At 40.2% G+C, this 15027-nt stretch overlaps 1 protein-coding gene across 11 annotated transcripts; it reads right to left on the reverse strand.

Moving 5' to 3' along the window:
- Window positions 1-483: 483 nt before the first annotated feature.
- Window positions 484-13226, reverse strand: LOC131223704 (cysteine-tryptophan domain-containing zinc finger protein 3-like). Of its 11 annotated transcripts, XR_009160636.1 has the most exons (7): window positions 12846-13182; window positions 5996-6993; window positions 5442-5909; window positions 5189-5349; window positions 3572-3608; window positions 3122-3465; window positions 2968-3041 (listed from the first exon to the last, which is right to left on the reverse strand). XR_009160636.1 is itself a non-coding variant. In XM_058219178.1 (4 exons), the coding sequence occupies exons 2-4, from the start codon at window positions 6020-6022 to the stop codon at window positions 3828-3830; spliced, it is 441 nt and encodes a 146-aa protein (XP_058075161.1). In that variant the 5' UTR covers window positions 6023-6072; window positions 12871-13226; the 3' UTR covers window positions 3617-3827. The 11 variants fall into 11 exon arrangements, 5 of the variants coding, with proteins under 5 accessions (XP_058075163.1, XP_058075161.1, XP_058075160.1 ...); XR_009160634.1 differs by lacking the exons at window positions 3122-3465; window positions 3572-3608 and adding an exon at window positions 484-964 and having other exon boundaries at window positions 2905-3041; window positions 12846-13179; XR_009160635.1 differs by having other exon boundaries at window positions 3122-3608.
- Window positions 13227-15027: the final 1801 nt, after the last annotated feature.

The following is a 15027-nucleotide window of genomic DNA, read 5'->3' on the forward strand; positions in this document are numbered from 1 at the left end:
ATCAACTCGTCCATCAGAAATGTGACCTTAACTTCAATCCAGTAGCAAAAACATCAGTCCGTCTTATAAGTCAGGTGGACCACACCAATGGCAGGGAACAAGCTTTGAATGGACACCTACACCAAAGGGTAGTACAGAGCCTAGCATATTTGCAATCCAGACTTTATCTGGACTGGATGAAGGGTCAGTCCCAAAATCAGGATGCTTAGCAAATCAAGGTTGGTCATTCCCTCCCATCATGTTCCCCGTTTTGTTGCCCACCCGAGTGTTGGACCAGGTTGATTTTCGATACATGGGATTAACATCATCTGATGGGCAGATTGGATGTCCAAACATACATCACATGGCCCCCACATCTGCCTTGTACTGTCCTAAGCATATGGTGGAACCAGTACCACCGGAGCTCGCACCTCTTTCATTTGAATGTGATCCAACTGTTGTTGTATTTCTCTTGTTAACTATTTGTAGCCCAAAAATAAAAAATGATTAAGATCTTCCCATCAATAATATTTTTGAGGCATAGTAGGGACCTTGTACAATAATTCCTCTTCAAACAAAAACCTGGTAGTCTGTTTTCTTACAGAAAAGAATAGCTGTACAACACTGATACATTATTTCTAATGGCAGCATTTTGGGATTGAATTTCTCTTACTGATACCAAACAATCGCTTTAAAGTTGAGAAATCAATTTACATGTATTCATCATGCACTTGATGCTGGGGCCGCTTTCATACATAAATGACATACTTACGCAGCTGGAGCTTCAAATTTTGGATTCAAGGGTGTGGGCCACTGAATAATGTCTCCACAAATTGCTGAGATCTCTGTACATTTTTATCTTTGGGATTGACCGTTTAGATGTTGATTTTTACTCTAATGCTAGCCGATACCTTGCACCCCATCTTTCCACTAATCAGCTTTCAATGCTGATAGTGATCTCAGTAGAGTCCATCACAAATTCAGCCTGTAAAAAGGGAGCACAGCTAGTTTTAGTGGATGCATGTGTCACGTAATCTTAATAAGTGCACAAAGATAAATGGCAAAAAACTTTGATACTCTGGCAGTGTGTGATAGATGATACTCAGGCACTCTGGAAATTTCTTAGGACTTGCACACAAGGCATACAAGTTAATTAAACTGTACAAATTATGTTATCCAGTGTAGAAGTTGAAAAATATCTAACGGTCCTGTTTCCACCAAAAAAAAAAAAAGAAAAAAAAAAGAAAAAGAGCCCATGAATCAGAGGTTGGGATTGTTTAACCAATCTAACATTAGAATGATGACTTTACAACAGTGAGCTGCACAATTTAGTCAGTTTACTTGAGTTAATGTATGCCACATGTACAATTTCTGAGTGCCTGCATATCAAGCGCCACACGCAGACTGAGTATCATATAACACCTCAAGATAAATCTTGCAAGATGAACAGGTTCAACTACAATGGAATTATATTTGAGAAATGTTCCAGTGCTCTTAGACCACCATAAGTCACAATGCACCTAGTTGTACTGTATTGGGACACTTAAACAGTCCTGTCCATTGATCTAGACTGTTCATCATGTCCATCTCATATTTCATGGGCTACCACACACACACACATAAGGTGGTTACCAGGAAAACATCAAACTGATTTGACAGATATTAACCATTTGAACAATGGCCTTAAACATGGTTGGTTGAAATCATTTACCCAAAAATGTGGGCCTAATCAACAATTTCATCCATCTTATGATTCTAAAAATCATAACCATCCCATCCATCGATTGGAAAAAGTATGGCCATAGAAAAAAGTCCAAGGATGGATTAGATCATCTAATCAGTGTGATTTTTGCCTCATCACCCATGAAATGCATTTGTAGCTTAATGGACAGTTCATACATACTGACTAGACTGCACGAGTGAACTAACGCTACTAGGAACACTATAACTTATGATTCTCTGAGAACACTACAGAAGATCTCATTATATATTTCATTGATCTGGAGCCCATGGATATGTATATTATCCTTGGTTTGGGGCTGAACAAGTGGATCCCATGATGTGGTGATCTAAAAATCTTGATGTTGTGGGACCCACCCTTGATGGACCAACTCCCTATTTCTCCTGGAGGACTTCATGAAACTTATGCTATGAACAACAGACCGGAGGTAGCCTCCATTTACTCCTTAATTTTAAAAGTGTTTGCTATTCTGGAAGTAATCAGAAACAAAGAAGCCCAGTTGACAATAGCAAAGGTTGTTCCATCGATCGAGACAACAATAATTCCAGAGGCTGGATCCAATACAAACCTTTTGAGGATAAGCTTAATGAACAAATTCACATGTGCGCGCCCACTGTATGTATTAACGACATCTAATTCGTCCATAATGTGAGCCCTGTATGTATTAACGATATCTAATTCGTCCATAATGTGAATCCCCCTAATGCTGGGGCATTTTCACACCAGGCTCGAGTGGGGTGGCTTGTGAGATGCAGGGGCACACTCAGGATGATCGGCATGTGTGATGGGGTGGCTTGTGTGAGGCAGAACCTTGTGATGTAAGGCCCACGAGAGGGGTTCGGACGAGGACCAAACCCATGGGATGCAGGGCCTGGACCATGAGATAAAAGGGATTGATTCACCACGCTCTATCAGTTCGAGCTTTTAGAGCAAATAGTTAGCTGTCTTGCATCACCTCTTATCCGCTAGGGGGTTCGGCCGAGGATCTAACCCATGGGACATGGGGCATGAGCTATGAGATGAAGGGATTGATTAGCACACTATCAATTAGAAAGTGAGGCCTGGACATCTGTGCATTTCAAGTAGCCAGAAATTATCCAAGTTAATTTTTTCCACATTTCAGCAGTAGCTTGTTAGATCTTACTCCGAACAAGGAAAGACGCTTGTTTTAAGATTCAGCTTACATGATTAAGGAGGTGAGAGCCGCTACAGGTAGCTCTAATGGCAAGCGGTTCTACTCCCTTCGCTTCGGACCCAAGGCGTGCGCCATCCTCATGTATATTAGTTACATCAATTGCAGATGATGGTGATGATTCTTGCCCTGAAAGGGGAAAAAATAAAAAACAATAATATAGAATGTTTCTCAAATTAACTTCATTGAGTTTGGGTTGAATCTCTCACAAAGAAATTTCACTCAGGGTGAAACGTATCTTTGGGAAGTGTGCTGACTCAGCCCAATTGTCTCCTAACAAGTCAAAGCATGTGGGACCCACTTCACATTAACTGGACAGTCATGAGATTAACCCGTAGGAAAATTCACATTGGGTGTTTCGAAATGGTTCATCAAGAATGTGACTCGTGGTGATTTAACGGCCCATTGGATAAAATCAGACAAGGTTCAAGCAGATTCCACAGCTTCCAACTTTCCATGGTCGGATGGTGATGAGGTTTCCCATAACTAGGTTTCACCATTGATCTTTCACAGGTACTAGACTTGCATCGATACAGAGAGAGCCCCACCAGAGCTGGATCCTTGTGCAAGTAAGTCGAATCTAGAGAGAAACACATAAACATTGCAATTCACACATGTGGGGAAACTGGGCCATTAATCAGGCGAGTAACATCATGTACCTTGGCCAAAATCAGCCCCATCCTCCCATCACATCAGCTAAATTCATACAAAAGAAATCAATGGTATAATACATCATCTAGTGGCCTACATTCAGCATACAAGTGTAGATCCTCTCAACAACATATTGATCTATTCTCTAGTCAGGGAACAAACATGGTGGGCTCACCTGACGAATGGGTTGGATATCTGGGATGTGGTCAAGCGATAGATCCAAACTGGACTTCTACCAGTGGTCTTTACAATATACGTCTCTTCTCAAAAGGGTAGAAAGGTTTGCAAATCAACAAGAATGACACAAAATGAATGGAAAATTTTCCAAATAGTAGAACAAGAGCTAGTTTGATTATAGAATGGATGAACATGAAGAGATGCCTGTAATTCGTGAAAATCTCTACATATATGTGAGCTCATAGAGAATATCGCTCTCATATATGCTACTTCCACACATTTGTATGCAAGAGTGGCGGTGGCAATCTCCCCATTATTCTCAAATGAAATGGCGCATTGACTGTGCATGAGACAGCAAACTGTAAATATGAAATTCAATCATGTACATCATTTATTTTATACTCCATTCAGTGCACGACGCAAACATCCAAAAACTCTAGATATGCACGCATTGGTGGTGGGCATAAAATATTCAAAAAAAATCATGGAGGGGAATGTTGTAGAACCAAGGCCCACAGTATGATCCACCAAGTGCTGAATTTTTGGGCTGTAGCAGTGGATTTTTGGGCTCAAATTCTAAAACAACTGCTATTTTTTTGGGAAGATTATACTAGTCTATTTCGTTGATTCTCTAATGAGTTTGGGATTCTAAAAAGTGAAGGATTAAGATGTAGAAGGCGCTATAGTTTTCCGAGTTCTTGTTTAAGTCCCCGTAGTGCAAAGATTTCAATTTTAATAAGTTGTTTATCCCTCTATTCAAATATTCTTGTGTGGTGCATTTACTTAATTTATTCCAGCAATTCACGCATCAAAATCCTCATTAGTCCAAAAACCAGATTACATCAGGAACCTAGTCTATTGGATTTCAAATGTATGTGTAAATTACTAGATCATGATGCCCATTCTAGAATGAATCCACTTTGTTAACATCTCAAAAGGGTAAAATGGGAGCATACATTAAAACAATATCTTGGAAATTGTAATTCATATTTCTGCATGACTTTGCAATTGCATCAAATACCAAAAAGTCTATGGTTTTTCTGCATTCAGCCTCTCCACGACAAATGTAAAAGTCCACTTCTTTGGAAGGCAACAACTGCAATATGAATTTTCATTCGTTTCTTAAATGGTGATGACCAATCCACCATAAACTTCGCATCCATGCATGTCAGGCCAAACTACTCAAATTGTAGACTCCTACAAATGTACAATTATGCCATGCATGTGGTAGATGAGTCACCATTGTTTAAGTGGCAGAAAGTAGGGCTGTCAATGGGCTGGGATTGGGTCAAGCAAAATCAAAATTTTGAATAGGGTCAGCCCACAGCCTGGCCCAACTATTTCAAAATCCGGGCCAATGCTAGTGGAACATGCACATAGCAGAGCACAGCTATCTTCACGAATGATAAATCAATCATACTTTCTTCTCAAAATGGCATAGAACTCACTTCAAGACTATTGGTGTGTTGATATAGATCTCTGTTGACAGAGTTTTTTCTCCTAGTGTTGCGCTTCCCATCTTGCGAACCTCGAACATCGATGCGGCAAGTAGAAATTGTAAGGCCGCACGAAGATATATGCCAATAACTTCGATTTCCGATTCTCCATTCTGCACATTTAGACCAAAAAGTAAGAAAGTTAAGAACTCTAGAAGGGTAAGAACTTAAAATCTAAATTTAGTCAGTAGGAATTTTATGATACTTGACACAAGGATGATCATCTTCAGTTTGTACAAGTGGGGCCAATGATTAAGTGATCCAAACTGTTGATCTGATGGGCCATACGGTGGATGCAGTCAACCAACCATGCTTCAAAATCTTTGGCCCCTTTCCAGTAGAATATGAACTATTATGGTGTTTCTTTTCTCAAGTCTATTTGCATGCCACCAACTAAGGATTGTCATCAAGGAGATTATCTTCAGTTTGTCAGTTGCATGTTTCAAATCAATAGCTTCTTTCAAGCTATTCTCAACAGGTGAGACTTTGAAGACCTTGCGCATTCATAACACCGTTTGAAGATGGAGGTCTTGCTTTGCTTTAACTGATTTCTTCAGGTTATCAGGCTCACTCGACTCTTTTTGCAATCCTACGACATCATTAGTTACCCCATCAGCCAATCCCACTTTCCGCCACATGATGAGTGAGCTTTCATTTGTGGTATCAGTTGTCCCTGCATAACTCAAACTTTTATATTCAACATTTTGATAAATTAATAAATCACAAAAGAGTATGAAGAAACTGATTTTTCTACGGTACCTTTTGTTTCTTGCAAGCTGGCAACATTCAGTGCCAGAAGTAGTAGCAGTTGGTTTCAATGCAGACCATTGACATTCCTAACTCAGAATAACCTCCTTATCAGAGATGCATTTGCTCTTTGATATCAGCAATACTAGAGATCATTTTTACTAATACTTCCACGGAATCCTCTTACGCGATCATAACATAAAAGTCTTGCAAGTGTACAAAGTAGTAGTATCCCCAATGTTTTTATTGTAAATCAGATGGCAACAAAATGTGGATCCTCAACATAGAAAATTCTGCTCTATAGTTGACCATATCTAATGCTTTCATGATTTTAGGAATATGCATTTGTGCTCCACAAACAATACTCACCTTCATGTACATGCAAGCGTTCCAAAAGAGGAACCGTGTAAAGGTTTTGAGTAAGATAGATTCTTATTGCTTACTCGGGTCTGTGAAGATTATACTCCCAAGCATGAGACTCTAGTGGAAAAATCAAGAGTATGTGACAAGAAGACGCTGAAAATTCGCCTTAAAGTTCACATTGGGTGCTTCGCCAACACCAACTTTAAGGCGAATTTTCAATGTCTTTTTGTCACATACTATTGATTTTCCACCATAGTTTCATGCTTGAGGGGTATAATCTTCTCAGATCTGAGCAAGCGATAAGAATCTATCTTGCTTAAAACATTCACCCGGTACCTCTTTTGAAACATTTGCACATACATAGAGGAGAGTATCGTTTGTAGAGTTCTAGTGCATATTCGGAAAATCACAAATGCATTAGATACAGTTAATTAAAAAAATTTACATTGATGATTCACATTTTGTTGTCATCCGATTTACAGTAAAAACATATTAGCCAATTTTCAAAAATAAAATTAGCTCAAATTTCTTGAGCAATTTTGAGATACTGTTACTCTATACACTTGCAAGACTCTTATGTTGCGATTGCGTAAGAGGATTCCCTAGAAGCATTGGTAAAAACAATCCATACTTAATAAATTTTGTCCCTGGTAACAAAGAAGTCAAGGAATCAACAACTGGATGCGGAATTACATATAGACAATTAAAAAATATTAAAAAACCTCAGCCTGATGAAAGAGATCGAACACAGACTTTAAGCATTGTTATCATAAATGAGAGCAAGTGGTCGTGAGGGAAGTGAATATGAAAATCCGAAGGCAACCCCAATAAAAGATTCCAATATATTCTTATCTTAAACTTTTCTTTTTCAGAAACACAAATGCATGCACACGAAAATAATAACATACATGAATTATAAGAAATTTCCCTAGTTTGTTAATATGTATAATATTTCACGAGTAAATCTCGAGATTTAATAACAAAAGAAAGAAAGCTCCATATAACATAATATTACTCAGTAAATATATACCAAGATTCAAGAATCAAGACAAAATAGCAACAAAAAATCATGATGGTTTAATAATTCATATAAATTGTAATGGAATGAAAAGGTATAATAACAAGCTCTTGTGGTCATATTGTAACAAGCGAAATTCCACAAACTCCAACTTGATATTTAATCCCATAACAATAAGTCGTATAAATTACGAGGCCATAATAATCACACAGTTCTAAACAAAAACTCCAATAGTTATGGCAAGTTGTTACTATTATTGTTTCAAATGGTTTCGTGATTTCGAGAAACGCATTTCCTACACTTTTTTATGGAAACCATCAAGCATATAAGGAATACACTTCATACCAGTGAAATTATCTTTCAGGAAATGCATATGAAATGCAAAAGGAGTATCCTGGTTTGTATGGCCCCAGCACCGACCAAACATACAACAGAGAAAAACTACGTATATCTATAAATTGAAGATTCGACAATCATCTTTGATTGTAGGCCTATTTCTATAATAGTTTCATCGAGAAATACTCTATCCGTAGTAGGCCCAACAGAATGATGGTTCCGATCAACATTCTATTGGCTTAGTCCTCCATGACCGCACAATGATTCCTCTTAAAACATTTATGCACTTAAGCCTTAGCAGGCTTGGGCTCGAGTCTACCATTTCTAACATGGGTCATGCCTAGATCCGCTGTTTTAATCAGATTCAGCCTTGGGCCAGGGTTGGACCTATATTTCATTCCAAGCTAGGGTTGGCCAAACCTTGTCCTGGCCCGAGCCCAACCTAATAACATCCCTATACTAGAGGAGCTACAAACCATGACCACTCTCCTTGAATACCAATCTATTGTACATCAAATAGAAAAAAGTGCTTTAAGGCGCCTACGAAAGATCAAAGACAAAAAAGAGAAATGCGTGTTTCATTTCATTATGAGATCAGAATATTTTTTGTTCAAGCACTGAAATCCGCTTTGTTGAAAAAGGGGTTTTCTTAAAACTTGTTTAGCTACACTTCCTCAGGTTACAAAAGTTCAGCCCCAATCCTAAACTTCCATCTGAAACACCCTCCTAGTGAGGTTTGATCGTTAGTCTCCTAAGAGCCTTTGCTACCACAATGTACAAGAAAGATCACTAAGACAAAACCCTCAAAAGGCAGGGAAAAAAAAGAAAAAAAGAAAAAGCCTTTTGAAGACCCATTTATCATTTATGAGCATAGAGAAAAAGGTCGATCCTACAAACTTGCATTCACTTCCTCAGCTTCACTCCAAAACCAAACCTCATTAACATGTAGGGACCCTAACTTTGGGCCAGGTCCCACAGCCATGAGTCCAGTGATAAGTGGCAATTTACCAATCCTAGCGCGGCTTGGATTAACTATATATTCTGAGGTGAAATTCTCATGCATACCCAGATTCTCTGCAGAAACTCTCTCGAAATCCTTCTGGAAATGGCCCAAAACATCTTGAAGTCTTTGATCCAATGGGAAAGAAAATTAAGGACCCAAGAATGCCAATGAATTAGGCCTTGAGTTCCAACAAGCAAGGCCCACGTTTCAGTGATCAGACCATTGATCTTTTGGGACACCACCATGACAGACCATGCCACAAATGTTTCCAGATTAGAATGTGGATCTTTGTTGTCTCACTTTCATTAACCGTCCATTTACAGGCTGCTAATCAATGGAATAAGATTATTCCATCAGGAAGATATTTGGGGCCTGGACCATCCATGGCGGGGCCCATCAGATCAATGGTCCAGATCGACAAAACACCGGCCCCACTTGCATAGAAAGGGTGGGGGATGCTATATATACCCTTGGGCAGAGGATAATATAATTCTTCATTACTGCAAGGTGATATATAGTGATTATATGATCAACTTGAGGATATGTATGGTAGCCTAGGTTCCTCAATATGTACATGTGGTCCACACAATTCAGTGATCTAACCGTTGATCTCATAGGCCCCACCAGTCCCACCTACCTTTTTTTAAGATGGATAGCGCGATGCCCAATCTAGAATAGCGACTTATCACAATTTGGACATTTGGGGCCACAGTTCAGCAATCCAAACCATTGACATGGCAGGCCCTACAGGAGATTCTCCATCATCACCTAAATCCGACCACATGGAAGAGTCCTCACCCTCCAATCAATGATTGACAACTAGATGGTTAATGCAGGAAATACAGCAACGATATGCAATCAATTGAAGAGAATTTAAATTTTTTTTTAGAGAAAAAAAAAAAAAACCAAATTTTCAACATCCAGGATCTCACACCGATGGGAGATATCTGGTGCATGGCCCACCCACATTGGGACCCATCGAGACACAGAGTCCCCCATAGGAGAATCTCCATCATCACCGAAATCCGTCCATATAGAAGAGTCCTCACCCCCCAATCGATGATTGACGACTAGATGGTTAATGGAGGAAATACAGCAAGGATCCACAATCAATTGAAGAGAAGAAGAAGAAGAAGATGGAAAAAAATAATAATAATAAAGAGGCCCAAATTTTCAACATCTAGGATCTCACACCAATGGGAGATATCTTGTGTATGGCCAACCCACATTGGGACCCCTCTCTCTATTGTACTGAGAAGTGTTGGGTTCCCACCCACCATCAATGGACGTTTTGTGATTTTGGACTGAAATTGTATGGTCATGATGTGTATCCTGGTTTTAAATGCCTTCACCCAACCTTGGAGGGTATTCATGGGATATGGTCCATACAAGTGGGTTGTTCAACGGGTCCCAAAATTGATGGTCAATTCTCCAAAATTTATAGATTGGAAGATGCTAGCCATCGAATTTTTCCTTTTCTTCAGTTGAATGTTAACGGTTGTCTTATTTTTTTCATTATGTATCAATTTCCCGGATGCCAAATGATATATATTTCATTAGTTGTCTCATCGGGGTTTTTTTGGGTTATGGTCCATCCAACCCACAATGGGAAATATCTCTCTCTCTCTCTCTCTCTCTCTCTCTCTCTCTCTCTCTCTCTCTCTCTCTCTCAGCAGATCTTGTTAACGGCCTTATAAAAGAGCATTCGAATTCATAGGCCCATTTCTATGGCTCACCTACTACTTGGTTTTATGTGAGGATCAACCCTAAGCTTTGGTGAGATGGGCTTAACCCAATGATCCAGTTTAAAATCCACTCTTATATGCCATTTGAATGTTTTCTAATGAATTACTTCCATCTCAGGTATGAATATACAATTACAGGATATAAACCATTTATAGGCTATCCAAACACTGTAAATGATTTACTAGTTAATCATTTACAACTTAAAGCTAAACAGACAGGTTGTAAATCATTTATAACTTAAACCACTTACCACCATCCAAACGACCCCTTAGTTTTATTTTGAATTTGATTTGAATCTTTTGAATAAGGTAAGATCTAGGTGGTTACCAAATGATGATTAGGAGATTAGGGAAATCGTTATGGATTGTTATGGTTTGTTACTAAGAGATTTGGGTCCTGTGGAGATAAATATAACCATGTAAGCATTTTTTACTATCAATGAAACTTTAAAGTTCTTAGGAAATGTTGTTCTCTCTAACGAGAATAAGGGCCTGTTTGAATGCCTGTAAGTTGGGTAAGTGGGAAGTTACTTACAGGGAAGTCACTTACAGGTAGTGTTTGGGGGAGAAAAATCACCTGTAAGTCACTTACAGGCAAATCTACCGAAAAACTGCAAGGGGATGGGGGTGGGAAGTCACTTCCCTGTAAGTCACTTACAAGCTCAACGGTCAGATTTTTAAAAGGAGGGGAAGAGGGAGAAACGCACCAACCCACCAAATCTCTCTCCGTCTCTGCAATGTCTCGCTGCAGTTACTGCCTTCCGTCTCTTCTTCTCCTAAAACGGTAGGGTTTCATCTACCCTTTTTTTCTCCTTTGGAAACGGGAGTGGTTTGACGTTACTCTATAAGGCACGCTGGCATCCAAACAGTCACTTATACGCACCTACATATTTTTTCACACGTGTCATGGGCCTCTAATCCGAACGGACCATGTGATGCAGCATCCCATGAAACCGTCAGGGACTATGGCCTGTGGTTGGTGATCCTGTAAATCGTTTATCTGGTTGGTCTCACTGTGGCCTGTGGTTGGTGATCCTGTGATGTACTCGCAGTGTTGGTGAATCCCTTAGATTGCACAGTTAGAATGCAAGTAATTTAACGATCTACATCAGTGTTGGTGAATCTCTTAGATCCTGAGCATCAAACTCCTCATTAGAGAATGAGAAAAACTATGATGATAGAGTGGGATTGATGATGCGCTGGCCCTTGGAAATTACATCAGATTGCACAGTTGGAATGCAAGTAATTTAATTATTATATTTTCTATTAATGTTTTTAAGTTTATTCTCAATGCTTAAATTGAGTTATTACTCCATATTATAGATTTTTTGAATTCGTGGGCCCACTTTTATAGCCCACTTGATGATTGGTTTAGCTTAATAATTATCTCAAATATTCATCTTGATGGGCTTAACAAAATAACATATTTGATCCCATGTTTTTTTATATGATTATAACATTTTAGAATGATTCCCCAATCTAAACTATGCTCGACGTGAATATACAGCTTTCTACCTGTAAGTAACTTACAGGTTATCCAAACAGAAAAAGTAACTTACCTGTAAGTGACTTACAACTTACATCCAAACAGGTTACCTGTGAGTAACACTTACAGGTAAGTCACTTACAACTTAAAAGAACTTACAGGCATCCAAACAGGCCCTAAGAGGTTTGAATTCTCCCTCTAATAAGATTTCAATTCTTAATTCTATCTACAGTAGCCCCTTTCTCGTATCAACAGTAGCAGGATTGTCACACCCTGTAACCCAAACCTCTGTGGGCCCACCGACATCTACTCCATCCATCAGTTTCACCAGCTCATGTTAGGACCTGAACCCAAAAACGAAGGATATCCAAAACTCAAGTGGGCCGAAAGATTGGGGATAGAAACCCCACCAATGAAACCTTTCTGGGGACCACCGTGATGTTTATATGACATCCAACCCGTTCACAACATGACTTCCACCTGGATGACCAGAAAACACAGATATCTTCCACCTGGATGACCAGAAAACACAGATATCAGCCCAATCCCCACCGTTTCTTTTGGTGCGGTCCACTTGGGTTTTGGATCAGCATGATTTTTGCCTTCACGTCCGAACATGATCTGTCGCAATGGATGGACGAAGTGGACAAAATACAGACATCACGGTAGGCCCCACTGATCTTTGGGTTGCAGCGATTCCATGTAAACCCGTGCCGGTCCCATCATAACCAACGGTTTCGATTGCCATGCCATGGGCCCCACTTGTGCAAACTGACAATTGCAAGCGTACTATCCACGTCCTAGTCCTAACATCGATGCCTCAAATAGGGGAAAAGAGGACCATTCCCAACGTGCGAAGGGATTCGCGCCAAAGAGAAACCCTAAAAAAGGAAGAAGAAGAAGCAGCTTACAACGAAGTCTTGTTTTCTATTCTACCTAGAGACGAAAGCATCGTCACCACTGCTTATGCCTCTGATCCCACCTCGAAACGGAATTTGAGAAATCTCGAAGACACTTTTACACGAAGCCGACGAAGAAAATCGCAAGGAAGAAAGCTCGAATTCCAAATGCTGGTTTGAGTTTTTGGGGATTGCAGAATGGAAGGTAATGGGTTTTTAGAAGGTTTCTAAGGGACGCGGATTGGGTACTACCCCGCCCGTCCCTAGCTAGGAAAGGACGGAGGCTCCGAGGCCTGTACGGGGCTTTGGAAGCCTTATTAGGGAAGCGGATTGGGTGGTGTACCACACATCAGCTATATAGCTGCTGTAGGTAAGTGTCGTGCGAAGACGAGCACTAACGCTCCTCGAGCTCCGAGTTGTACGAACGGTTCAAATGAGATCAAAGTTACGCATGCCGCTAAGTGAGATATTTATTATATCTACACCATTCATATACTTTTAGATATCATTTTAGAGCATTATTCAAAAAATAATCATATCCAAAGATCATCTGTACCACACCACAAATAGCAACTGAGATAATGATTTTCACAGTTAAAAAATTAGCAGAGATAATGATTTTCACCGTTTAAAAATTCATAGAGCCCACCGTAACGTTTATTTTCCATCCAATCCGGTAATGAGGCCACAAAGACTAGAATGATGAGGAAAAACAAATTTCATATAGATACAAAACTTTCGTTACCCAAAAAGGGTTTCAATGGTAGACGTTCAATCCCCCACTGCTTTTTACAGTGTGGTCCACTTGATAGTTAGGTCTGTCTTATTTTTCTTATTAAGCATTGAGACGAGCTCGCCAAATGGATGTATGGTTTAGATATAACACGTACCTCATGATCAAACCCACATAATTCCCTTATAAGAGGGAAAGCGGATTGGCTCATGCACCACACACCAGCTATATAGCTGGTGTATTGACGTCAACAAGCTCCGTGGGTCCCATCATGAGGTATGTGTTATATCTAAACTGTTATTCCATTTTGGGAGCTTGTCTTAAGGCTTGAGCTGAAAAATAAGACAAATTTAAAGATCAAGTGGACCACACTACAGAAAGCAGTGGGGATTGAACTTCTACCATTGAAACCCTTTTGGGCTCACAGAAGTTTCAGATCAATACGAAATTTTTTTTTTCTTTTCATCCATGTCAACAGATTGGATGGAAAATAAACGTTCTAGTGGGCCCTACGAATTTTTTAACGGATAAAATCATTATCCTCGCTGCTGTTTTTGGTGTGGTTCATTTGAGCTTTGTTTATGATTTATTTTTTTGTCTAGTGATCTAAAATGATCTCAAAAAATGGATGAACGGTGTGGATATAATAAATACATAATCATGGGGCCCATGTAACTTTGATATACTTTGAACTATTTATACAACTCGGAGGTCGAGGAGTGTCAGCTCTCGTCTTCGCATGACACGTATCTACACCAGATATATAGCTGGTGTGTGGTACACCAACCAATCCGCTTCCTATAAGTAGTGTACAGAGTCGAGCCGAGCCAAGCTTTGCCCAGCTTGTGCTTAACTCGAACAGCTTGAATCTCAACTCATGCTCGGCTCGGCCTTTGAGCTTGAAACAGCTACTCGTGCTCAGCTCGGCCAGCAGCTCGGTCCAGTTCGAGCCGAGTTCGAGTTGAATTTTCGAGTCGAGTTCGAGTCTTTGAGCCAGTGGTCAGTGGTTTGATGGGTTTGTCCGACCAAACCAGAGATTCGTCCGACTATACCAGAGCCACTCGACCAGTGGTCGCTGGTCGGATGGGTTCCGCTACTCAGACGGACGCTACTCGCCGGAAAAAATGGAGAGAGGGGAGGAGAGGACTCACTTTGGGAGAGGAGGTCGTGTGGACAGACGCTGGAATGAGGAATTTCATCAGGCGGTGGAGAACGGCGAGAGTATTGGGCGAATGGACGGCCGATTTGGGCGAAAGGGAAGGAGAAATGGGTTAGGGTCGAGCGATTTGGGCGCTGGACACTCGCTAGGTTAGGGTTGCTGGGTTGGGCGAAATGGGTTAGGGTCGGGCGAATGAGGATTTTTTTTATAAAAAAAACCCTAATATATCACTTAAAACTCGATCCGAGTCGAGTACGAGCCGAGTTGAGTCGCGCTCAATATTGAGTCAAGCTAGTTCCAGC

Source organism: Magnolia sinica, chromosome 13 (assembly GCF_029962835.1).
Source record: "Magnolia sinica isolate HGM2019 chromosome 13, MsV1, whole genome shotgun sequence".
In the NCBI taxonomy this organism is placed as follows: Eukaryota; Viridiplantae; Streptophyta; class Magnoliopsida; order Magnoliales; family Magnoliaceae; genus Magnolia; species Magnolia sinica.

Bases quoted from the DNA above. Each gene is read 5' to 3' on its own strand.
- LOC131223704 (XM_058219178.1), bottom strand. From the start codon at position 6,022: ATGTTGCCAGCTTGCAAGAAACAAAAG. The intron at 5,350-5,995 runs GTACCGTAGAAA...CTAAATGTGCAG, and splicing joins CAGCTTGCAAGAAACAAAAG to AATGGAGAATCGGAAATCGA. The intron at 4,081-5,188 runs GTGAGTTCTATG...TCTCATGCACAG, and splicing joins AACACACCAATAGTCTTGAA to TCAATGCGCCATTTCATTTG.